Raw genomic sequence first — 27,440 nt, 5'->3', positions numbered from 1 at the left:
ATTTCTCAATTCACAAATGACCTATTTGACTTTATATTGCATTATTGAGTAAAATTTTATGGTAGCCAGGTGACAGCTTTATCAGACATAATGACCAACGTATAATACACTCAATCCTGTTTATCTGATCTTTTATTTATATTTTTGTAATTCGATTTTCCCATTTATCCGGATTCTGTTGTGACATTTCTGGCACAATTTTTTTAACAACCATCAGAAATTTAAACTCGGGAGCGAAAAAAACACAGAGGGTCTGACAATCCCTCCTGAGTAAAGAATTAAATTTATTCGTTAATAAAGATTGCTTTCTTTCAATAACAACAAATTAATTAAAAGAGACAGTAATAACCAATATTAATATTTTTAAATGAAGTCAGCAAACTTGCATATATAGGTTTAATCATTTGTACCCCCCCCCCCCCCCCCAGAGAATCTTATAATGGTTTATTAACAAATCATTCTGGAAAATATAATTTTGAATAAATAATAAATGTTTAATATAAAAGAAAACATAACATATACATTGTAAATGTTTCTTTTTATAAAGTTTTTTTTAACTAAAATGAACCATTCTATCATGCACGTGCGCACATATAAATCATTTTTAATGCACGTTTCATGTCTTTTCGTAATATTACAATTATATCTTACTAAATAAGACTTAAACTAAAAGACCTTTTAACTTATTCAATGCCTGTTATTTCATGAATTTGAAGTCTAATTTCACAATTTGTCAATTAAATATTGAGTTATGTTCGATATGCGTGATTTAAAGGAAATATAAGACAATACAAAAGATGCATACTGTAAGTCCTTTTAATGCAGAGGAATATATTATGTTATTAACATTCTTTGTTGTACCCCCTTAGTCGATGCCGAGTCTTAATATTCACAACCAAAACAAATGCATGACTCTTTTAATGAGTTTTAGCTTTCACATAAACTATAATCAGTTGAAATTGAAGAACACGTAAGCTTATTGTATTGCTACCAATTGTGTAATAGGCTTTTGCGATTACGGACATCCATTGATCGGATCTCATGGATCTAGTGAACTCTATTCGGCATAGATAAGTTATGTACAACACCTACACTTGATATGTAATTCAGTTTTTTGTTTTACCACAAAGAATAAAACAAACTTTTTTGGCCTTCTCAATTTGTCGGTGGATGTTTTTTTTTATTCCGGTAGATACATATGCCATGAATTATTTGAGGGGAAAATGTGCTGGTTATTTGGGAATTCGTTTGTAACATATGATATAATACAGATCAGTTGTCCTATCAATCTATGTTATTTAAAGTACCTTAGTTACATCATTACCGAATGTCATGTCGAGACGATATATTAGTTTATAGTATCAAGCATGTTACCGAAAAAATCCACGGTTTAGGAGAAAAGTTCTTTTTTTTCGAAATTCTTGTCAGCTGACTTATTTGATGCTATTTAGGGCACAAAATGGTTGCAAAGCTGTCGGCAAGTATTTTTGTGGCTTGTTTTGTTTCTTAATAGCCGATTTGTTTTTCCAATAGGATTGTCATTCCAAGTTTTTTTCAAGAGAAACATATTTTCAAAAGAGAGAAAAAAAGTCACATAGGAGATTATATATATGCACAGAATTACACCCCATGTCTCATTGACTCAATTGCTAAGAGAGATAAACAGACAGAGCAACTGTTTGGGTTTGTAATTGCGTGGGTATACTTGGGAGAAAACACTTTGAACAAACTGTAATAACTACTGAAAGTCAATTTTAAGTTTCCAAAAATATACCAGGGAATAGAAGTATGGTCACGGAGATGTCTTCCAACCAGAAGTAAAACATGTTCCAAATTGCCGTATTCGTTTGGCTTCGCGGGATGTAAAAGCCACGCACTTTGCAACGTTGACAATTCTTGCAATAGCTCAATGAGGGATGAGTAGGTAGCCTTTTACAAGGAACAAGTTTATGACCCTTTCCAATATATCCATGGTTTCATATGGCAGTATTAATTTCTCTGACCCTAATCCTGGACGGCCTCTATGACAGGAATAATTCATCATATTTGCTGTTAGCTTTCTTTCGATATGACCATGAGATAATTTCAATAATAATATTTATGTAGGAAATGGAGAAACAAAGATACCAGTGTGTTAGGACGATCGTTTACTATTTAGTTACTTGAAATTTAATTGTTATATATTAAAATAACACTTAAATATTTTGGTGTATGGACAGGGCTTTTAGGATTTTGAGGAACGCTAGAACCCAACATTTGCAAAGAACCAACTATGTATGACCATAGAGACCTTACATTAATAACGAGATCAACTCTGCCCGAAGTAGACTAAACCTTATTCTATCACAACTTCTCAATTTAATAATTAACGGAAATTATTAAAGATAACGATATCATTAATTTTGATGGTGATTTTTATTAACGGGTTTGGGCAATGCGTATTTATTTAGGGCATTTCAAATCAATTTAGATACTTTACATTCAAGAATGCGGTGCAGACAGAAGCAAAACTTAAATCATTTGGACCAAAGCTACATGTAAACAGTCGTCAATCTGTGCCAGTTTAAGGAAGAAGACATCGTATAGACTCAAAATAGACGAGACTTAAAAGGACTTATTGAGTGAAAGGACATTTTAAATATATCTGAAAAAGGCATTTTAATGACTTATTTAAAATTAAATAATGAATACCGATAACTTAACTTAATATAGTTAATATATAACGAATCAACTCAAAGGGACAATGTTTTATCTTTAAACACAATATCAGGTGAAAAGCTTTATGCATATAAAAATGTCGATTTGTTAGATCTCTATATGTTAATGTATTTCCTGATTTACAGTTTAAATGATTTAAATGAATATTTTGAACTTAATTCAACAAAATATCATATATGCCCAGTCACTTACATACTACTTCAAACACCTAGGCGTAGATTTAAGAATATAAAATCTCCTTTATTATAAACATCTATTAACAAACTTTTCTAAATTAAAGAAAGTCGAAGATGAGGTATGATTGCCAAATTGACAACCATCATCCAGAGTTTTAATTAAATGGATATAAGCAATTAAAAATTACTGTATGGCCTTCAACATTAATGCGAAAATGCTCTTATAAAAGAAAAGGATTGTCATATTACTACATGAAACATATGTATGTGTCGTATAAGCTACACAATTTATGTAACCTTAATGAAGGAGAGTAAAACAACATTTTAACAAATTATCATAAATTATATATTTATTCAGAACCTCTATCTACCTTAATAGGATTTTATTACTATTAAAAAAAAATAATGTTATTTCGTTGACTTTTTATTCATACATTCACAATGCTTAAAAAAGCCTCACGTGTGTTGTAATTTCTCTTCTCGAATCGTTCAGCTGGAGTTATAACTGGTACTGACATACTTTAGGATATAAGTTTGGATAAGCATGATAAGTGTTATATGTAAACATAGGTGAAAAGTAAAATCACAAAAATACTGAACTCCGCTGAAAATTCAAAACGGTAAGTCCCAAATCAAATTGCAAAATCAAAAGCTCAAACGAATGGATACAAAAGAGGTGCGAAAGATATCAGAGAAACAGTCAAACGATTAATTCGAAATAAAACTGACAACCACACGGCTAAAAATGATAGAACACAAGAAACAACATAAAAAACTGAGCAACACTAACCCCGCCAAATACTGGGGGATCTCAGGTGCTCCGGACGGGTAAGCAGATCCTGCTCTACAAGTGGCAACCGTCGAATTGCTAATGTTATGACAAACCCAATAAATAGTCTAATTAGTAGGTTAAGTTCATGTCAAGGGAAGGGGATTGTAGTTACGACGTAAAAATATCCGACACAATCTGTGAAACGGTTAACCAACTCGTTATGTCGTCCGTAAAATTTACGAAGGGATGATTTCAACTTCACCTTTTGGAACACTTAGTTTAATAGCTGTCTAGTGAGCTGCAACTCTATATCAAGGAAATCATAGGAAATACAAGCGCGGGAATATCGTATCAATTAGAAGATATAAATTCCGTATGCAAGCGCTGCTGTCATATTCCTGCATTGGTACAGTATTTCAGTTTAAAGATTGTGTAGGTGTTTAGTTTGGATCATAACTCCATTACATTCTTATAACATGAAGGTGTCAATAGACCACGGATTCCCCACCTGCAATATCATTTTCTATGTTCATTGGATCTTGAAATGCGGGTCATACTCTAATTTTGCGTAAAATTTAGAAAGATCATATCATTGGGAACATGTTTACTAAGTTTCAAGTTGATAGGACGCCAACTTCATTAAAGACTTCCTTCGTGAACAAACGGTACGATGAACGAATGGACGCACAGTCTGCAAAACTCAATTCCACTAGGTTGGGCATAATAAGACTGTCACAACAATCGCTGTTCTTTAAGTTAGTTTAAACATAATTATTTAAAGTGGATTGGGAAACAAGTTTTGCAACTTATATTAACCCCTTTCCACTTTGAAGGTGCGAGTTCTGCCTTGTAGCGCCATTAGCCTACTCTTTTTCGAAATCTACAAGGGTGTCTTTAACGTGCAAGAAATATGGCTCTCTCTTTACACGGGTCAGTCATTTATCGTCCCCTTCCGACGGACTTTCATCGTTTCCTCAAGACCATACTCGCAAATGGTGTCTAAGTTAAACTGGTTTCATGTACGCCAAACAATAATTTATAACAGTGTGCAATTTGAGTATTAGAACAAATATTAAATTAACGCTTAGAGTTTTCTGCATAGTCGCAAGAACTAATATTTGAATAGATTTATTTCCCATAAAACAACACAAATTTAGTATTTATATATTACACTCTCATGACTCTGTTTACAATATGAAAATTACAAGTAATTTTTTTTTTACAAAATCATTGTTTGTTTTCATTAAATATAGATATGAATCTATGCAAAGAATCTTTAATTTTCAATTCCGCTAAGTAGAATTATTAAATCAATGCAATAAACAATAGTAAATCATATATCTATCTTCCCGGGGAAGGCAAATTTAGTAATCTTCATTCTTTATTACACAAAAATCTGGCATGCAATTGCTGCACATACAACTAAGACTAAGTATCCTACGCTTCCTGTAATTTGAGGGGCAGAATTCCATTTGAAAGTAAAATCTGTCGAAACATCTTGAACCTTGACGGCGTACGTTGCCCTTTTTGGTGTCGTTTTGGTTGTTAAAACCGTAGACGTTACTGTTGGTATAGTTGTTGTTACAATCGACGTCGTCTGCTTCATCGTTGTTTTGATTGTTGTTAGTGTCGGCGTGGTTGTTGTTGTTGTTGTTGTCGTCGTCGTCGTCGTTGTAGTTGATAAAATAACATTCATATCAACAGTCCTTTCATCTTCCCCGAACTTCGATGATACCGATAACGTCCAGTTGCCACGGTCGGCTGAAGAAGTGCCCGCAATATACAAACTACCGTTCACGTCCACGTTATGCCCATTTTGTTGTAAAGAGGAAGACGAGAACGGGGTTCCAGTCGGATTTATCCACTTGACAGTTATTGAATCGCCTTTTATCGTACAATTTATAAATACAGCCGAACCTTCATTCACTGTTACTGTTGTTTTGTCACAATATAAAATCTTTGGAAGTATAGGTTCTAGTTTAGGATCAGGAACACTGATTAATGAAATGTATTGAAGATTTGCAGGTGAATCGCAAATAATGTTTCCTATACTGAACACGGAACTGAAGGACACTGACATGTTTTTCAGCCATTTGATTTCCCAGTTACATTTCCAAGGGTTATTTCCAAGATGTATGCTCCCCTTCTTTGTCACTATTTGTGTGAATAGTGACGACACATTAGATGGAATTGTTGTTAATTGATTTCCGGAAAGATCGACATGCTTCAAATTTGTCAGCGACGATATAACAGTCCAGTCAAGTGTTTTAAATTTATTGCCATGAAGATCAAGGGTAACAAGACTATGCAGCGATTTAAACAAATTTAAATCAAGTCTATCCAAGTCCATTTCGCCTAATCGTAGATCTAATAAAGTTGACAATCCATTAAAAGCATTTGATCTAATGTCACAGTTTTTGTTACCGGTCAGATCGAGTGATGTTAACTTTGATAATCCTTGAAACGACTGCTGTGTAAATGTCTTAATTCTGTTGAATTCTAAATTCAATCTTTTCAATTCGGGTAATGTTCTAAATGCCCCAGCGTCTATTGCATCAATTCCACAATACCTCATTATTAAATGGGACATTCTTGAAAATGAAAACGCAGATGGACTGAGATGCCCAAATGAATTTGGACTAGATACACTGCCTGAAATTGTCAACGCTGTAATTGCTGTCGGAAGATTGGTTGGAATTCCACTAATTTGGGTGAATGCACATATTGTTACTTTTGACGAACATTTACATCCTTGAAGGCACTGCTGACTGTGAACTGTCAAAACTTGGAGAAACACAGAAAGGATACTCATATAATTTAGCAACATTACGTTCTACAATTACGTCTATTTCTATCAGTAAATTTTTGGAGAATTTGGATCTTTGATACTGCAACCCCTCCTTAAATGTATAAGAACTTATCACGTGACAAATTGGTAAAAGGTTTTAAACATGACTTGTGATATGATACTAGGATTCTTCCGTGTTTTTTGGTTACTATTCAGAAAAAGCTTTAAACAGTAATCCAGTTCTGCTTTCCTTGCACGTTTGTATTATTGTATTGATAGTTTATGGGTCATGTCTTTACATTACTGATTTTATTACTACCCAATACACATACATGATAAATCCTTTTCAGCCTATTTGATCTACATCTCAGGTCAGTTTTAATTTATGATCTAATGAGATTTATAATGAAACATATATCTAAGACTATGTCAAGAGCAACTTACAACACTGGACGATGTTTTTTAAAAGCTACTGTAATCCGATATTTTTCTGAACTTTGACTAGTTAGAAATAAGCCAATCAATTTTATCTATACATTAAAGTGTTTCGATTAGTCAGGGTATTTGCACCAAATATCACTTTACGTAAAATAAAATGTAAGAAAAATTCGTGTTATTTTAACATTTATAAACGGACGACTACTGGTGCAGAAAAACAGACAATACAAATTTTAGAAAGAATATATAATATTTATTACTAATGATACAACAAGTATATGTACAAAATATATATGTGTGGTTATTTAATAGGCCTATGATAACATAAGCGTCAAAACATCCCTCCTACGTGCAAGAGTGGACTGGAACCCCCCTCTGTTTACACAGACCTCTGAAAACATCAGTCTCACAGATGTTTTAAATGCAAACAACCTGAATTATGTGTACTGCGAAGATACCAGAAGTGGAGGGGATTCCTCTTGATGACACAAGTGAACCCTAGGAAATTATTTGACACTCACCCTAAAGAGCCGTTAGGGTAGAGATATGTGCAAGAGGGGGACAGTTCTAGGTTCGTTTATTGTCTCCCTGAAAACGGTCAAAATGAATGGAGGTCTTATGAATCCCCATTCAACGCCACACATTAACATTATGTGATAAGTATCTATTTTTTGTATAATAGAATATCAAATCGAAAAGATATATGCATGCACGTATAATACTAAATAAATATGTGGGGTTACACGACCAAAAGGTGACAAATCCGTCATTTAATTATAGATATGTGCTTGGGTATAATTAAAGCTTCACATTATTTGTGGACCTTTAAAAAATAGGAGTAACAGTGATTCCACTGTACATCCATGGGATTACTTTCCACCCTTTGTTACTGATTTAGAATTCCTGTTTGGACAGATTTAGGTATTGAATAGTTTTCCTTGATGGTGTTGAGTATTTTCGTTCTCAAAATTTCATGTGCTTTCTGAAGATATTGATTCATATGTTTAATTGTTCAATTCAATTAATTGGAATACATGTATATTATAAAATATAAAAATGTTATTATATTTAAGACGATATTAGTTTTTATCACCTTATCTTACTGTTGATTTTTATTTGTAAATAATCAATTTGCTTTAGTCTAGAATTTTAGTTTATTGAAGTACCTTTTGTCTGATTTTTAAATATGCTTTAAAATGTAAAAATATTCGAATTAGCTCTCGCCGCGATATAGCCATTTTGTGCTAATGCGGCGTAAAACAAACAAGAATCAATCAATCAATCAATTCAAGTTTTGATATCATTATCAATATGTGGGGAAAACTTTGATGGGTTTTCCTTATGGTATTTTTCAACGAGACTTTGACAAATATTGCATATATACAATTTAAATTGTCGTATTCATAATAGTTTAACATAATTAAGTCCTCGTCATATTTGGCAAAAGCTTTTCTTTGCATGATCTAAATATCGAGATCATAAGATAATGAGGATATGGAGTACCAAAATTGTATTACTTTCTTAATTTTCGATTTTTAATTATCTGAAAAGTTTATAAGATAATTGAATTCTATCAGTTAATTTACAACAGGTTGTGGGATCCGTGATGGTACAAAGTTCTTCATAAAATATTTATTATAAGTATAAGTAAAAAGTAAAAACACAAAAATACTGAACTCTGAGGAAAATTAAAAAAGTAAAGTCCAAAATCAAAAGTCCAAACACATCAAACGAATAGATAACAACTGTCATATTCCTTTCTTGGTACAGGCATTTTCTAATGTTGAAAATGGTGGATTGAACCTTGTTTTATAGCTAGCTAAACCTCTCACTTGTATGACAGTCGCATCAAATTCCATTACATTGTCAACGATGCGTGAACAAAATAAAAAAAAACCTCAAAGAGTAAAAATGTCAAAAATAGGAATACAGCAGTCAACATTGTGTTATCATCTTAATCACTTTGAAAACAACAAATGTAACGAAGAAGCACAAATAGTCATACATCAAATTTAACATCCTCATTGCGCTTATCTTATACGATTTTTTTTTATCTATATAAAGTCTACCCGTAAAGGATGGAAGGTTTTCAGTGCTGGTGTAAAATTGCGCGTTTGAAATTCGCACAGGTACACATAAATAATTTTGTCGTTCAAATTATGACGGCATACATAAATGCAGAGTCACGTAAAGCAGATATAACAAAAAACAGACTTGACAGTAAAAGTAATAATAATAAATAAAATAATTGTGTGGTTCAAAGTATGACCGGATAAATAAGTACAGAGTCACGTCAAATTTAAATCATAAAAAGCAGACAAGATCCATGAGTAAAAGTAATATTAATTAAATAAATAATTTTGTCGTTCAAAGTATGATGTTTTACATAAACACAGAGTCACGTCAAATGAATATCTAAAAAAAACCTGACTTAACAGTAAAAGTGATATTAATAAATACAAATAAAAGAACACTATAACACGTTATTATGATGACATCCAACGTCAGTACGCAAAATCTATACTCCAAGACCATATTGTATTATTTGTGAAGTTGAAACGGAATATTTAGCAGCAAGTTCTTGGTACAACCACATATGGTTAATACCACTACGCGAGTAAACAGTTTCACAGTACATCTGAAGACCCTCCTTATCTGCGGACAGAGTTTTAGTCAATCTAATGAACAATTATTCAGTAGAACATGCAGATGAGCCGGCAATGTACCGTTGTTTGTACGGGATTTTGTGAAGTTTAGGTATCAAATACAAACAAGGTAAGTCCTCCGTTTCGTTGTTCATTGCAATGTTCATAGAAGCCATGAAGGACTTATGATTCGCCTAAATCTCATCCTTGTCAAATGATATGTTTTTGTATGTGGGATTACCTGAGTGCTCATTTATTCCTAATTATTTTATAAGACACTCGTAGTAATACGATTTACAAATAAAGACAATATTATTTGAAGCTTTGTCCGCAGGAACAACAACATACTTATCTTGAAGAGATGATAGACATTTAACAGCCTTTTTGTCACTGAAAATGGACTTAGGTCGATCATTCACACAGTTTTTCAACTTAAGAATGTGACGTTTTATCAGAGACCTGATTGTTTTGACCCATTCTGATTAAGTGTCCAGTTGATCTTATAGTATTTGTGAAGTTGATACGGAATATTTATCAACAAGTTCTTGGTACCTTCCGATGAAATTTTTTTTAGAGAAAGGACAAGACGTTCTTTGACATACCCCTGGTTCATCAACTTTCTGCTCAGACACTGGTGACGTATTACAAAGACTGAATAGGAGCTGCAAGCTCTTGGATACCGAATAACTTGGGAAATGTATATTCCATATGCAGGTGAAGTTAGTATATTACTACTAAGGTGGGTGAAATTGATAATTTCAAAATTAAAATCGTCTTGTTTGTCATAGATACTGGTACTGAGATGACTGTGTATGTCAAATCGAGGTATAAGTCTAAAAATGAGGCGGAGGAAGCCGTGTCTGTTGTCTCTTTAATTTCTAGTTCTTGTATGTATATTAATGGAACCCAATCAGAAAAGTTCGAATTGTAAGTGGAAAGAACATCATCAATATATCTGAAAGTGAAATAAAATAACTTGGCTTCTTTGATCTTCTTGTTTTTGACAAGTGTCTGAAGAAACTTCGACTCATATGAAAATAAGAAGAGGTCGGCAAGGTGAGGCGCACAGTTCATTCCCATAGGAATGCCGACAATATACCCCATTTTGTTTAAATAGGCAACTTGACCATGATATAAGGTGTTTGTTTAAAAGGAACGTGAGTTGGAGGTGGAATTACCATTCTGGATTGCAAGTTCAGAGAAGTACTAATGAGTAATGATATATTTATATAACAGGACCAAATCCTTTTTCCATTATTTCGTGTTCTTGGTTGCTTCATTGTTGTTTTGATTTACAGGAGTGGTTATGAAAAGACCAATAATTACTATGATGCTGATGATTGTATGTATTGCTCTGGTGAGTGTTCATATCAGGAGTGCTATCATGCATTTCATGTTGAAATTTTGTATCCTTTCCTTAACTTTTTCATCGTGTATTTTGTGTGTGTTTTTCTTTGTTTCTGTTATCTTTTTTTTCAAGACTAAAAATTCTAGCTCTCTTGCAGGAATGTTTATTTTTATCGTCTATTGTTGTTGCGATTTTTTTCTTCGAGTTCTTGTTTTGAATGTTACTGGATATGGTGTTTTGTATCCAGGAAGTAATCTTAGCTGTATTTGATAAAAACGTTCAGAATGTTTGGTACTCAATACTATTCAACTTGATACTTTATTTGGATTCAATCTTTTTAATCTGTAAATTGATGAGTCTTTTGTAGTTTAGTCAGCATCACTCAAAAGACATGTATTGTTGAAATGCGCATCTGGTGCAGAAAATTGGTACCATGAATTTTATTACTACAACTGGGTCGAAACATCTGCTGGTAGACTGTTAGTCTCCGAGGGTATCACCAGCCCAGTAGCCAGTACATGAAAATACAGATTTCTTTGTGTTATTAAAATTTGCTGTTACAAAGTGTTAGAAATTAGTATAAATTAAGGAATGTATCTCTCTCATGCATATGCGGATTTGGCTATACTTTTTGGACCTTTTGGATTAAAGCTCTTCATCTTTTATTAGCTTTGGATTTCAAATATTTTGGCCAAGAGCATCACTGAAGAGACATGTAGTGTCGAATGCACATCTGGTGCAGGAAAATTGGTACCCTTAATGTTGTTATCACACATCTGACATACAAAGTTTTAGACCTTTTGGTCTTTGAAATTATTTTTTACGGTTACTGTTATACTGTTTAATCAACGTCTAATTATGAAAAAGATTTATAACTTTTATTTATTTAAAAAGAAAACGATAACTCTATGGTAGAACATGTATACCTCCAATATTTTTTCAAAATCTCTTTAGGGGATTGTTAAAAAAGAGCAAGTTGACCCTCTTTTATATTGTCACAATTGTTTTTTTAATCTACAAGTGTACTGTTTGAATGAGTATGTATGTGCTTAATTACCCTTTAAACTCATTTGAATGTCTGTTTTGAGGTGTTCACTTTATCATATCAAAACAATCTTAAGTCCTGTCAAATCCCCTCATTTGGGATATCCCAATTTAAGGTTGGCAGGTATGAAAATTAGCATATAAGAGATAAACAAGTTTTTTTTTATCTGATAACAATACCAAAGACTTTTTATACTTTATTCTTTAAATTTTCTAATGAATTAATCTTTCATATACTTACATATAACAATTTGTATATGAAAGATTAGAAAATAACATGAATGAAAAATATATGTTTTATTACATATCAGATAAATATATCACAGAATACAAAACAAATCAACTCTTCTTTTAAAACTAAATCCTTTAAGACGTTTCAAACTCAATTGTGTCCTTTGTCACATTATAATATAGTTTTTCCATTTTCTTTTTTTCAGAAATATGTTTTTATCTCCGAAATTTATTTTATTATATAAGAAAATGAAACACTTTTTTTGAAACAGGACTTGAAATAAATTAAGTTTTACCTATTATGTTTCATGGGAACTTAAACAACCAAATTTTGCATTAAAGATCAGTTAATCTGAAAACAATTTATAAATTAAAAAACATTCCTTCTGCAATTTTAAAAGCAGCAGTTAAAAAAATGTAAACAGAATTGTAACACAACTCAGTACAGAATCTCTTTATTGATTTTCTGTACTTTCAAGTTAAAATGGACGGAATATCTCCTTTCAAATAAATATAATAATTTACACAAAATATGACACAATGTAATGCACATTGACATGACAATAGTACAAAGTCGAAATATAAAAATAAATTTCCTATTATTATTGAAAGAAAAGAAAGAAACAGAGCATTACAAAATGTGATAAGCCACTTACATCTACAATAGACCAAAATACAAAAAAGGCACCTATTTAAGTTCATTTAAGAGTAAGACTGGAAGACAGAAGAAAAGTTTATTACTAATGCTGTCCATTAAGTATAAAGTACAAGAATGCTATCAGAAAATTCATAATTGAAATCAAAGCACTTATATTCAAATGAATTATAAAACATAGAATTCCATTCAGTATTTTAAATTTATGAAAAAAAATATTGAAAAGAATTCTAAGTTGTGGAAATGAGTATCAACACAAATATAGTACTGAAAAATCACCCATATCATATGATATTCATTTGAAAAGGAATGCTTAAAAGGACTATTGTTTCTTCTTATGTTTTTTTTTTCAGAGGAGGGATAAAATAGAGTAAATCTTGCTTTTTTTTTAAATCGTAAGAAACCTTTGTATCTTTCAATTCATTCCTTTGAAATAAACCACAAATTTTCAGCAGAAAATGTTCTATTCAATACTGAATCAACAAAGATGTATACAATGATTAGTTAATTGTTTGTAGTATTTCAGCTAGCTGTAGTTTCAGTGACAGATGAGGTATCTTCAGACCCCTCAGATTTAGTTTTGGTATCGTCTACTTTCTCCTCTTCCTGTGGCTCCTGCTCTGTTTCTTCAGTCACTTGAGACTGTGGTGGTGGGGGCGTTGGCTCTCTGGGTTTTGGCTCTTCTTTTTCTGTAGATAAAATATTGAAAGGTTAGAAAAATCAGACAATTGAGAACTTCCTTTTAAGGTACAAAAACATTATAAACTATTGCATTATATACAATTTTAAAGTCATTTTGGATAAAAAGAGCAAAGTTCTTTGCCCAAAGATGTTTTCTGTATTTTTAATCTGTGTATTAGAAAAATATGTATGAGCATCTTTTACTATTGAAAATAAAATACTGAAAGATTCAAAAACCTTTTTCTTTATTAATTGCAGAATATACTCTTCAGCAAAGACATAAAATATTATAACACAGAGAGAAAGCCAGCCACACAGAGAGACAAACAGATTGACAGACAGACAGATCTAGACAGGGTCACTCCTATTCACTTCCAAAACTTTGATTGTTTGGGTATCATAATACCATTACTAAATGAATCCAGCCTTTAAACAGTAATAAGATGTTAATTTCTGGATAGCAGGCATCAGGAACTGGAAATGTAGCTAAACTTCATTTTGGGTTGGCAAAGACGGATAAATATAATGAGGAAATAAACATTAACAATAAGGGCCTAACGTAGTAGTCAAACCCATCTGTCGTTTTCATTTGTAAATTTTTGGCCTAAGGTTTTGTAAAATCAGTATTGTTGAAATGATATGTCTGCATAATAAATGAATTGAAGTTGGAGAGGAAAGGAGATAATTCGATATAAATTATTCAAGGGTTTCTATGAGAAGGGTGTGTGTTTCGCCTTTGTTTGCTTTCATCCTTTTTTAGTGTAATATATTAAATTTTATCTCATTTGTTATTTTTCATATATTAAATTTTAAGGAAACTATTAATTGGTAAGGATTTGCAAAATGCAAAAATATAGGGTCCATTTCTTAATTAAATAAACTCAATAATTTTGGTCTTATATCTCTAATTCATGAAGACAAAAATGTTCTGTTTATTTATTTACCATTACCTGGTATACTTGTATTATTTTTTTACACCATAATATAATAACATTGTGAGAAGTTAAAAAGCAATATTCCTCGCACCTTAAAATTATTTATTATCAAAGTAATGAATGTTATCTTTTCTATAAAACACACCATGCATAATTATAACTTCTTGAATAATGTAAATAATGAGAATAATAATCTCATCCATGCTTTAAATAACACTCAGCAAAGTTGTTATAATATTTTTTGGTAAGCCAAATATAACGTCATCAGAAAAAAGCAAAAACACAGCAGTTAGCTGTAAAACATTTCAAACCAAAGTTTATTTTGTCAATTCTCTCTTACCTAAGCTCCCATTCAGGAACTAACAAATAGAATCAATTTTATTTACAGATTCAGATTGATGAAATGACTAGAATAATCACATTCTGTTAAACAGATATATTTCCAATGTTTTTTTCTTCAAACTATTGCAAAATTTGGCACAGCATAGAATTTGCAATAAATAAGAAATTGCTTTTCAAATTTTGATAACATTATTTGTTTGCAATATTGTCTTAAAATAATTAAACTTGCACTTCTGTCCTTTGTTAAAAACTTGTAATGATAATGCAAGCCAATATTTCTTAATTTAAACAAAAATTGAAACATAAAAGAGGTTCGAAAGATACAAGAAGGACAGTCAAAAACTGACAATGAATGCATTGAATCTGACATAGAGGCAGAAAACAATTTATATACATACTGTCTGTATTGAAATATGTTAAATATTTTGGGAAAAACTCAGTGGTCTTTTTAAATATTCTACCTTACGTGAATATTTATGTAAATGATTTTTTTAAGCTTGTCAGAGAAATTTCCCTTTTGTCATTTGAAAATATGTTCTACTGACTATAAATACATTTATACTTTAACCTGAAGACTTAGATCCACATCTGGTGCGGTAAAATTGGTACGATTAATTTTGCTTTCATACATGTGATAACTTGATGGCTTACTTTCTTTTTCTAAATTAGTAATGCTTTCCATTTTCACACATAAATATAACTACATCCATTTCATACAGTAGATAGACATATTAAAGTGCAAATCATCAATGAAATCTTTTACAATAAACTGTAAAAATAAGTGACATTACATTCTCTCTAGACTAAATTTTTTTAAAAACAATTGTAAATAGAAAATTTTAATGTGTATAATATTAAAACAGGAAGGGAAACTTACTAGGTTCTGGGAAGGGCTTTTCAAATTCATCAACTCTAGCGTTTTTCCACTCGATCAATCTTTCCAATGCAGGTCTTGTTCCCATCACTGTGTGGCTGTCTAGTCCCTTCATCATCTTGTGGGCCATAGCAATACCAAACTGTACCCTGTTAGTACTGATGGCTTCTTTGTCTCCCAGGGACCGTGATAAATTGTAAGATTTACTGAAATATTCTGTTGCCTCTGAATAGCGACCCTAAAATAGTAAAAAAATAAAACATCTATAATTGTAATAATGGATGAATATGTATAATGTGCATCAGCAGACTTATGTTTTGTCTTGCACTTGTTCCTTTTAGTAGTGAGTTGGCACCTTTAAGTACATGATAAATTTATGTTGGTGACATGTCCTTAGAAAAGTAAAATACCATATTAGCTTTCAAGTATTTGGTTAGACCCTACACTCAGGAATCAAAATCACAACTTTTCATGATCAAAACATGCTACAAAAGGCAACAAAGGCAATTATATTTTTGAAAATGTGCTGCACCTGTTTTAAGTCAGGAATCTGATGTACAGTAGTTGTCGTTTGTTAATGTAATATATACGTGTTTCTCGCTTCTTGTTTTTTAATAAAGATTAGATCGTTGGTTTTCCTGTTTGAATGGTTTCACACTAGTAATTTTGGGGCCCTTTCTAAGCTTGTTGTTCGGTGTGAGCCAAGGCTCTGTGTTAAAGGCCATACATTGACCTATAATGGTTTACTTTTTTTTAAATTTGTTATTTGGATGGAGCTTTGTCTCATTGGCACTCACACCACATCTTCCTATAACTATTGTAATTTTATTTAAATTCAACTACAGCTTACCAGAGAATTAAATATATTTCCTAAGTTATGACAAGCTTTACTAAGAGCCACTTCCTCTCCACTTTTCTCAGCTACTTCAACAAATTTCTTCAGGTAGGTGATGCTTTCTTCAACTTTACCTTGTCTGTAAAATAAATTCTTTCAATGTAAACAACCTTGAATTACATAAGTTTTTGAGACTACAATTTTTATATTGGAAGTGGGGGGACACATTCTGAATTTAATTAACTATATTCTCCTCCTTTTTTACTTATGTTACTCTACAAAAAGTGGTATCTATAAAACTGATTGAATCTACAATACTATAATCTATTTTAACCACTTTCCCGTTAATGTTGCATTTGTATAATGTTTTCAAACTAACTGATATACTTATCAGTTAGTTTGAAAACATTATCACAATATGTGCTTAAAACACAATCAGAAAATTAAGTCTCATCAATTTCAATTTTTTTGTTCATAGTTTGTTTAAAACCTTCTGGAATATTTCAAAGCAATGAAGAGTGTAGTGTGTTGATATTTGTGCTCATTGTATGGTAGATAACTTTGGTTAAAAATAAAACCTACTTTGCATAAGCCTTTGCGATTGCATCACAAGCTTTACCAATTCCTTCACTGTCACTCTCAGCGGTACAGATTTTCAAATATTCATTTAAATGCTGAAAAATAAATGAAAAAGAATTAATATAAAAATATTAAGATGTGATATGACTGCCATTCAGACTACTGCAAGACCAAATGATGAAACATTTAAATAATACAGTTAATCAACAAAACCAATGACTAAACTTATTCCTTTACCTGTGGGGAAAAAAATACCTATACACAACAGGCCCGTAGCCAGGAATGTCCAAAGGGGGGTTGTTGGACTCACACAAACTCGAATTTAACAGTCACAATTCGAACAGAACATTGACTTTAACAGTGCTTATTTGTTTTCAAGGGGGGTTTGCCCTGGCTACGGGTATGCACAATTGAGTTATAAACTATCACTATTCTATGTATTTCAATAGTTTAATGATTATGGACAAAGTTATAGAAAAGGCACTTTTTTCTTACAATGAAAGATATGTTTATAGCACCTTAAGTGATCTTGCTGATTTATCTGGATATATATGTAAAATATTCAATAAATCATTATATCAACTTGTATGAAGATAATAACAATTTCATCCTGTGCTAAAATAATACAAAAACAAATTCCCTTGGAATCTAAGGTGTTTAAATTCCAAACCACATTTTTCCAACAACCACTTTATTTGTTTGTTCACTCAACACATTACATATGTGTTATTAGAGGATTTCTCTGACAAATTGCCGAATATAGAAGAAATCTGAACAAGGAGAGTAAAATACCAACCAATAGAGCAGTCTCCCCATCTCCATTCTGTTCATAAGCATGACCTAATCTGTAGGAGGCTATTCCTTGTAACTCTTTGTCTTGACCTAAAATGTACACAGCATTACATTATAATTCATTTTTGCATTGTATCTTTTACAATAAACACCTTTTGATCATACCACAGTATGTAGAGGCAAGGGTAGATAAATTGAAGAAACTATGATTTCCTATTTACCCAATTGTCTTAAACACTGATTGTGTTTCTAGCTTGCAATCATACATAATTGGTCCATGTTCCTGTTTGCCTAAGAATGTTATGATATTTGAAACAGAAGATTTCTAGATATGATTGAGTATTTTTGCTTATTATTGGAAAAAGTTACATGTCAATATATTCCAGAATTCAAAATTTGTGCAACCCTTCTTTACCAACAGATAAATAGAGAATTTTATTTAAATTGCAAACCAATCAGAATCATTGATAAATGCATTAGAATTATTAAAATTGAGAACGAAAATGGGGAATATTTCAAAGAGACAACAATGGGAAACAAAGAGCAGATAACAGTCGAGGGCCACCAATGGGTCTTCAACACAGCAATAAAATAATGCACCAGGAGGTTAATAACTTACTTTCTGTTGCTAATTTTAAGGCCTTGATCAAATAATCTAATGACTCTTGTGGATCCTCCTCTTCTATACTAGCAGCTATTGAAGAGTAAATCCTCCATAAGTTGATACAGGCATCAGTGTGGAATGTTAAGTTATCTGCCTGTATCCATTCTCTATGGTCCACAGAAAGTTTATAATAAGCTTCAAAATGTTCAGCAGCTGACAAAACATCTCCTGTAGGTATACAAAAAACTTGTTGAGAAAAATATATCATAACCTTGTAAAATAAGTTTATTTTGATATTAAGTCTTTGAGTGTGGGTCAATTAACTAAAAAAAAACGAATGGTAATTTTTTTACAACATTTTATGTTTGGTTTGTATGCAAATTATCTTAACTTAATCTGTAGAAAATAAGTATATGTATATCAATTTGTTACATTCATCAATAAACATAATAAAATTGAGAATGGAAATGGGGAATGTGTCAAAGAGACAACAACCCGACGAAGTTTGCATTAATATAAATCTAATGTGTTAAGTTTTAAAATCAGCAAACAAATATATAAGACTATTTGTTGGTTTACTTTTGTTGGGTGATACAAAATAAAAATCTACTATATAATTCCAAAATTTTGATATATAGTAGCAATTATATATATTTTTTCTGGACTTAAGTGTCAAGCAAAATACACAATAATAAAAACCCAAGAAAAAACATGCCTAAAACCAATTAATGATACATTTATACATGAATAATAATTTCCCTGAATTTTTATTTTCATGTATATCTTTCAGTTCCTAAGTTTTTTTCCCAAAGGGAATGTTTGTTGACTCATCCACAAGTTTTATATTTTTATAACATAAAATATTCAACAATAAAATGATTTATGGTGTGCACATATAATTAGTTTTTTGAATTACCTTGTTCCTCTAAAGCTAATCCAACATTTAAATATCCTTGTGCTTGTGTTTTCCCATTATCACCTTTGACCTGGGCACTGGTTTGTAAACAAGTTGTAAAAAAATGATCAGCTAACCACTTATCTCCACCTGATTGAAAATATCTGGCAAGTTCATATCTACTTCTGTATACCTCACCAAAATCACCTGGAAAAATAACGCAAAGAATAATAAATCACATACAAATGAGTTCATAAAGTGTAAATTATCCTTTACCATTATTTATTTCTTATAGTCTCATGATGTAATACATAACATTTGAAATTAAAATATTTCAAAATCTAATTTTTCAAACAGGGGAAACTATCTGACTTTAATAGTGCATGTTAAAAAATGACAAAAATCTGAAGGGTACCGTAGGCACTTAAATTATGGTAGGTAAGTTTAGCTGAAACACATGTATTTTTTCTTAAGCCTTAATATTTCTGTAACTCATTTGGCATTTTCTTATCCCTGAATCGAAAAAAAATGTTATTAAATGTAAGCATTTATATCTTTTCCCTATTTTTTTCAATTTTAAAAAGTATACATCATCAATAGCTTATTTGATATCATTTAATCTTTGTTACAGCATAACTTTCATTAATCAAGCAAGTAAAGCAAAAAACCAGTGAGTTTGTGAGTTCATACCCACTTTCAATAAAATTTCATTTCCCATGCCATAAACAGTAAATCTTAAATTGGGCTCTTGAAATTTTATTTGCAACCTAGATATAGTATAAATAACAATCTTTCAATATTTTTGATTCTGGACACAGAAAAATACAATCTTTAGAAGTTTCATGATAAAGTTTACTAATTACTAACATTCATCTTCTACCTTTGCACTAACTCAGAAAAACGCTATAAAAAACTTTTAAATCAATACAGTTTTTAAATTTTATTTAATATCAATTCCAGAGATTTCATTGATTGTCATGATTATATACCTTTTCTTTCAGCTTCTTCTGCTTTACACAAATGTTGTTTTAACATGTCCAGTTTTTCATGTTGGTCTTTTAACATGACCATTGTCCACATTAATGACTCTTCACCTTGTCTTTGTCTTTCTTCTTCTTGTTGTTTTATAAGTGCAAAAAGTTCACTAAATGATTTATGATATCCATCTTGTAGCATGTCTAAGCACAAGTTATGTTTATATGAATTTCTGTACCTATTAAAATATGAGATAAATATAAATACAAAATGTTTATAATCAAACTATTTTGTAAAATAAAAACTGCAAAATTAATTGATATTTGACATAATACAGTTTGTCTTTTTGAATTAATTTATCTGTCCCAACATCTGGAATTTGGTCAATGGTTATTTTTTCTCATTTCCTCAGTGACGTTTCACTTGTTTTTTTCAGAATTTCTATGTGTTTTCCTTTTTTTGAAGATCTTTTTCAAGTTTTTAGCAAATCATTTTTTTAAAGCTTGTTTAATGTTAATGGAGATTTATTATATTGCTTACAGTATAGAACAGTTTATTGTTGATTATACTGCAGCTATAACCTCTTTACAGTTATTTTTTATTTTAAAGTAACTTTTATATTGACATGATATGCCCATATCTACATTGTATCTTTATTATTCATATTGATTTTGTAGTAAAAATTTAGTGGTGGTTGAATAGATAATTGCTAATAACAGTACATGAACATGATTTTAGTTGGATATTGGAGTTATGTGGATACATGTATATATGTAAGACTCTGACAGTCTGAACCCCAATGGAACTCAGAACCGTGATGGTCACCCTATTGTGCACTGTTTCATTTTTTATCATGCATGTGTACTAGCTATATAGCTTGGTGGTGAAAAAAGGCTGAAGTCAATGCCGAGTGGTTAATCTGAAGTGTGATGGATTTATACATAAATCATATTTTTAATGTTTTTTATCTACATGTATATATATATATCTATTTAGATATAGGAAGATGTGGTGTGAGTGCCAATGAGACAACTCTCCATCCAAATAACAATTTAAAAATTAAACCATTATAGGTTAAAGTAAGGCCTTCAACACGGAGCCTTGGCTCACACCGAACAACAAGCTATAAAGGGCCCCAAAATTACTAGTGTAAAACCATTCAAACGGGAAAACCAACGGTCTAATTTGTTGGATATAGATTTTTTTTTTTATAAACAAAAAATCAAGAGTTAAACCCTGTTTGTTTTAAAACTTTAAAAGTAGTAACTAATTTCATTGACTAGAAAAAATGTGTTTCTTGTTTCAAATGCAACAAGACCATCACACCTCTTACATTGTACGTATATACAAATTGTTTTGTACTAATTATATATAATAACATATATTTATATAATGTATACAACTATAAATATATGTACTCATGTATGTAACAGTATGATTAATAATTACAATGTACCTTGTGGTCTGCTTTTTGCTTAGTTCAGGCTGTTGTTGTCTTAATTTTTCTTGTTTAAAAAACAAATCCCTTTCAGCTTTGCCTGGTACCTTAATAGGTTGTAATCTGCCACTTGGTGGGCCTCTAGGTGGAGTGGGCATGAAAACATTTCTATTCCCAACACCATTTTGCCCTCTGTTGTTTATCGGCGGCAATGTCGCCGCCATGTTTACAGTTCCCTAACCTATAAAATAATAGAAATTTTCAACACAATGTTTTGACATTTCATTCAAATCAAAAGTTTGGTAATGGAAATATGACTGACATTACCTCAAATAAATCCGCTTAAAAGATTGGACACACTACTACATGTATTTACACCAAGTTGACCAAATAGACGTATTTACACTTGTATGCTTATTTGTCCTTCAATACTTAAAATCAGACATCACCATACATGCCATGTGTCATTATTCGCGTGTAATACATAAATTTACAATGGTTTACAGGTGAGGATTTTGTCACACAGCGTGTACAAGCTTTTCAACACTTTTACACGCTTTTTCATTCTTTCCATTTTTTGGTTGTTAGTGATATTGCTATTCACGTTTTTTCCTTATTCTGCGATAAATACTGAAAAATTCGAAATAATTGTTTGGCTGCCATAGTGTTTAATTTGTTTATTTTTTTATATGGACAAACAGTAAAAGGTAAGTATTTTGTGATTAGTTTTAACGATTTCGTAACTTTCTTTCAAATTCAATTTATGGGGAAATGTGCACAGAAAGAGGTCGGTTTCAGGGCCTGTACCATCGTCTAATGCGCAGATTTTTAAACCAAAATGATGTGTACGTACCAAGATTCAAGTTTATAAATTATAGTTTTGGAGTTCGAGTTTAAATAATCAAGTGACAAGTGTCGCATTGTGCATTCTATGTTGCAATGATAAAAAACAACATGTGTGAGAAATACAACATAGCTATTTGAATCAGCATTTAACATGTTTATTTGATGGAAACGATTGATACTACACTAAATATTTTTGATATAAAAACCTAAAAGGATGGCCAACTTTCTGTAGTCAAATGGCAATCTCGATTATTTACTTACCAAATATTAATTATTTCTATACTACCCTACAGAATGACGATTATGAAAGTGCTGGAAACTTTTAGTAGAGCAGGGATATCTTTCTGGTGAATGATGTCATAAAGGCACGCGAAATTGACTTTCTTTTCGGGTGAAAGACAGGATTCCAGAAATGACCTTTTGCTTTAGATAAAACACTATAAAATTAAACAATATCATGTCCTGAGTCCTTATATTAAAATTTCAAGTGTTATTCATATAACAGTGTTATACAGTCATTCATGTGCATGATGTGTCACGTCCATTTATGGTTCTTCTTCAAAGACAATGTAAGAATTGTGTTCCTAAACAAAACGTTTAAACTCTATGGAACTATACATGGTGACATAACAAATCTAATGATTATGGTGGTTTGATCTTTGGTAAGGGCAAGCTTAGCATAGCTCTTAAGGTGGTTAAGAACCCCTAAAGTTAAAGACATGTGATCTACAGTACCTTATCGATGTCCGATCTTTTTTGCGTATTTTTGTTTTGATTGGCGTTATTTGCACCTAATTTATGACACTACAAAGATTTAAAAATACATTTATCTTTAAAACTGAATAAACATATAGTTTCGTCATTGAAGTTTTGATATATTATGAACATTTTACCTATATAAACAAGAAAAAAAAAGAAATCACATTTCCTCCATTAAAATTGACGTTGCTAAGGATAAACAATAGCCCGCAGTAAATATTCTTTACGTGAAAAAAATAATATATTTTTTTAGCCTTTGTTGTTTAATCTATAAATTTTGGTTTTAAACGTAAAATTTATGATACTCAAAACCATTTTCATGCAAAATAATGTAAATACGAGAAACAAAGAAGAAATATCGATCGATATAACACTTTTCAGATTAGCCCACTACGGAATCATTTAATATATAACTAATCACCAGAAACATTTTGCAACGTACCCATCTGTACACTAATGAAATAAACGTTTGAGGCATAACAATTGATTTTGACGATATGTTTAACATATCTATGATTGGATGGATACCATCTTTAATTAAAGGAAGAGGTTTACTTTTAACTTATTTAAAAAAAAAGCTTCATTGTATGATTTCATTTTAGAATGTATACTTTTTAACTCATGCTGTTTACGGTTATTTATTATCAGAGATTATCATTAAAATATTATTAGAGTTTGCCTATTGTTTTTTTTTTTAAACATTTCTTCTACATTTTATAAGCATAATAAGTAAGTTTAATATCCAATGATCATATCTAAAAAAAAAATTCAACATATATATATATCATATATAAGAATAAAGAATGCCGGGATGGTAAACTTTATTCATGATACCTGAAATGCCTTTGGACTAGCTTCAACTGTAAATTCTAGTATACTGGTTGTTTAATATTTTAACTAACATGACTAACAAAAAACCTATTGTTTAGGATTTTTATAAGTCATGAAAGTTGTTACTTGAGTTATATTGTTCTCGGCCAAACATAACTAAATTAGAAGATTTATCAAGTCAAGTTAAGTTAATGTCTGTTTTACATATAAAAAAATGTTTATTTAGACTATTACATAACATCTGTATGATCAGTCAGATCACATATTGTTACTTAATATTATTTGTTTTCCTATAATGGTTTATATGTATTGATCTCTGCCGTTTATCATTTGTCATGTTGTAATTATGTTTTCGTTGCTATAGCATATATATGCTTTTTTTTTGCAAATTCATTCACTCAGTATTCTTATATCAATACTTTGATGTTTTCTATTAGCTGTTTGTCCTGACAACGCGTCGATCGAATGAGTCCATGTATCATTAGGTTGGTCGCCTCCACAAACATTATCCAGAATATCTATCACTGAACGGCCGATGCCCAGATTAATGTAGCATTAGCCTTTCAATTAATTTTCACTGTTTGCGTTTTCACGACGTTGTCATGCTACAATGTTACTCACTGTCTTGGTAAGGGGGAGGGGATGTGGGTGTTGGGCACAGGACGTTTCCGCTCCCCCCCCTCTTTTTTTCTTTTTGCAACACGAAAGGACAATTTAATTGCGCTCCAAACACTATGGACATTTGCGCTTTAAACTATGATGCTCTTGGCCTTAATTGAATAGAATATTTTAACTCTTAATCTTACCAAATTTACAAAAAAAACCAAACAAACCCCTCCTGACTAGTAACATCAGGAAACAATATTGGGACAACTGAAGAGAAAACGAAAGTTTAAAAATGTTGTCCTTAATTCTTCAATTCAAGCAGCTTAATTAATACAAGTAATGAATTAAAAAAAAATATATATATATATTCGTGCATGGTATGTCCATTTCATTGCACGGATGATCAGAGAAACTTTACTATCATGGTTTATCTAGAGTTGATTCTATTTTGTAAAGACCGAAATTTGTTTTTTTAAACCACCAGCGTCTTCGAAAAGAGTCATGGTTGTTATGTAAAAATACTCCAATCCAACGTCTTAAATGTTATCGTTTTCGTCTGATACAATTATGATGGGGAAATGTTGATTCTTTTAGCTGTATGTGAATTTCTGAATGCATTGTGCAAATCAATTTATATCAAATGAATTTTTAGACATTTAACATAATGACCCGCATGCTATGTTGATAAAGCGTAATTGTCCTAGCAGCTAAAAGGATTTAATTTCATGAAAATTTAAGCGAATTTGTCCATTACAAAAAGCGAAACGTCCGCGCTGGGTTAAGGAGAGGATTTAAAGCTTAGAAGCATGTTAAATTTCCCTTCACATTTTTGGTTGCTGTCTGTCATATTTATGTTTTTCAGGTCATATATAAACCTAGGCCATTGCGTTTCTCATTTGAAATCACAGTGTACATTGTACATTGATTTATTGCTATCCAGCTTAAAAAATGAATTCCTGAAAATATTTCAAGAATTTTGACAGTAGCCCAGGTCATCAATTTCTTAGACTGCCTATTTTTAGCTTATACGTAATTCTTTGCGATGTTCTTATTGATATTCGAGTCAGGGATAACTTAATAATATGACCTGAAATAGGATTTGAAATAATTCTTAGATCGACACGTTGTGTTGTCATCTCGTTTTAATGTTGTTGTTGCCTTGTACCAGTCTGATGAGTCAAGCCATTTCCAACTGATATTTACAATTGGTTCTTATATTGTCTTCATAACTGTCCCAGGTTAGGGGATTCAGTAATCCAATCACTTTCTTTTGATAAAGATGTAACTTTAACAACAAAGGGGCTATTAATCCAGTGGTTGACAATGGCTAATGTATTTCACGTAATGATTAAGCATAAATCAGGCCTTAAGTTTTCTATTTTGATTTGCTGCCCATTGTCTTAAAAAGTACGACATTTATAATAGCTTACTCTAGAGTGGATAATCTATTCATAGGCAATGATCATACCTTATATTTTTACTTTATACTCTCGTGTGTCTTTAATACATTACTTTACCCTTCAGCAACGTTTTGGAGGAATAATAACTATAAAGCAATCAATACATGTATAGTTCAATTTCGTTGTTTTTGTAAGTATATATTCTAAGCTAATTTACTTTTAAAGGAAAAGCATGAAAGCACGCACCTGTTATAAGATACTGATGATAACTTGATATTAATAAGATAATAAGATCTACCCAGGACGAGAACAAGTATATATAACAGTCGTTCCGTTAAGTTTGACAGCAATGAAAGATTAGAAACTTCTACCTCCACTAGAGAAGAAAGGTAGGGCATCTATTAAACCATGTAGTATTGTTCCTCTTCAGAAGGGTAAATGCAATCTAATTGATATTCTCATGACTTGGTTCTTTGTGATTAAAGCAATGAAACATAAATAAATAAACTTTAAGTACAATTCTTTGCCTGAAAGAGCTCACCACATTTCTGTACCACATTTTTAAAATAGTGTTATGTTGCTAGCCTTCAAAATGTAATTTAACTATTCAATATACACATGTCGTTTATTTTTGTACAATTTGTTTAAACTATTTGATATAGATGCTTTTGTTCATTTCAGCATTCAGCTGGCATAACACATTAAAGATCATGATTTCGAATGCCGTGAAAAATGTAATGATTATTTACATAGCCACATATATTTCTTGAGAGTAAACAATAAAAAACGAAAAATGTTTTCAAATTCATCGAGAATCGAATTATAATTAGTTGACTGCATTTGCGGTATCCTTGTAAACAATGCATTGCTTCATTAAAAAAAAAAAAAACATTTTCTGAAATTTTTAATCAATCGGCATAAATTGGAAACGAAATGGCACCTTATTTTTTGTGCTTTTCTTGATTAAGCATAACCAGAAACGCTCAAACCAAAACATTTGATAGGCAAGGACGTGTACATTGCAACACCTGAATACAATTACACGAGGAGTCATAACGTAAAAAAATGCACCTAAAAACAATTAGGACAACTTTTTCTGAAGGTATTGGAACCTTAGTTTCTAGTTTCTAATTTAATTTACTATCTTAAATTTTATAATACAATAGCTATCAGTGACAAGACACTGCACGAAAACATAGTTTAATTAAAGGTTGTCTTTCCTTTTATTTGAAA

At 31.2% G+C, this 27,440-nt stretch overlaps 2 protein-coding genes across 3 annotated transcripts; both read right to left on the bottom strand.

Annotated features, from left to right (window-relative positions):
• Positions 1 to 455: 455 nt before the first annotated feature.
• LOC134697579 (leucine-rich repeat-containing protein 15-like) lies at positions 456 to 6,493 on the bottom strand. Its single transcript, XM_063559863.1, has 2 exons — positions 5,584 to 6,493; positions 456 to 460 (listed from the first exon to the last, which is right to left on the bottom strand). Exons 1-2 carry the CDS (start codon positions 6,491 to 6,493, stop codon positions 456 to 458), a joined length of 915 nt encoding a protein of 304 aa, XP_063415933.1.
• A 5,620-nt stretch (positions 6,494 to 12,113) lies between these two features.
• LOC134697360 (tetratricopeptide repeat protein 29-like) lies at positions 12,114 to 23,607 on the bottom strand. 2 transcript variants are annotated; one of them, XM_063559587.1, is made up of 10 exons: positions 23,505 to 23,607; positions 21,784 to 22,006; positions 20,342 to 20,565; positions 19,374 to 19,559; positions 18,473 to 18,685; positions 17,858 to 17,943; positions 17,065 to 17,156; positions 16,498 to 16,621; positions 15,651 to 15,885; positions 12,114 to 13,504 (listed from the first exon to the last, which is right to left on the bottom strand). In XM_063559587.1, the coding sequence occupies exons 2-10, from the start codon at positions 21,987 to 21,989 to the stop codon at positions 13,338 to 13,340; spliced, it is 1,533 nt and encodes a 510-aa protein (XP_063415657.1). In that variant the 5' UTR covers positions 21,990 to 22,006; positions 23,505 to 23,607; the 3' UTR covers positions 12,114 to 13,337. The 2 variants fall into 2 exon arrangements, with proteins under 2 accessions (XP_063415657.1, XP_063415658.1); XM_063559588.1 differs by lacking the exon at positions 23,505 to 23,607 and adding an exon at positions 14,772 to 14,790.
• Positions 23,608 to 27,440: the final 3,833 nt, after the last annotated feature.

The sequence above is a fragment of the Mytilus trossulus genome, chromosome 14 (assembly GCF_036588685.1).
Source record: "Mytilus trossulus isolate FHL-02 chromosome 14, PNRI_Mtr1.1.1.hap1, whole genome shotgun sequence".
In the NCBI taxonomy this organism is placed as follows: Eukaryota; Metazoa; Mollusca; class Bivalvia; order Mytilida; family Mytilidae; genus Mytilus; species Mytilus trossulus.
This window is presented reverse-complemented; position numbering and strand designations above follow the sequence as displayed.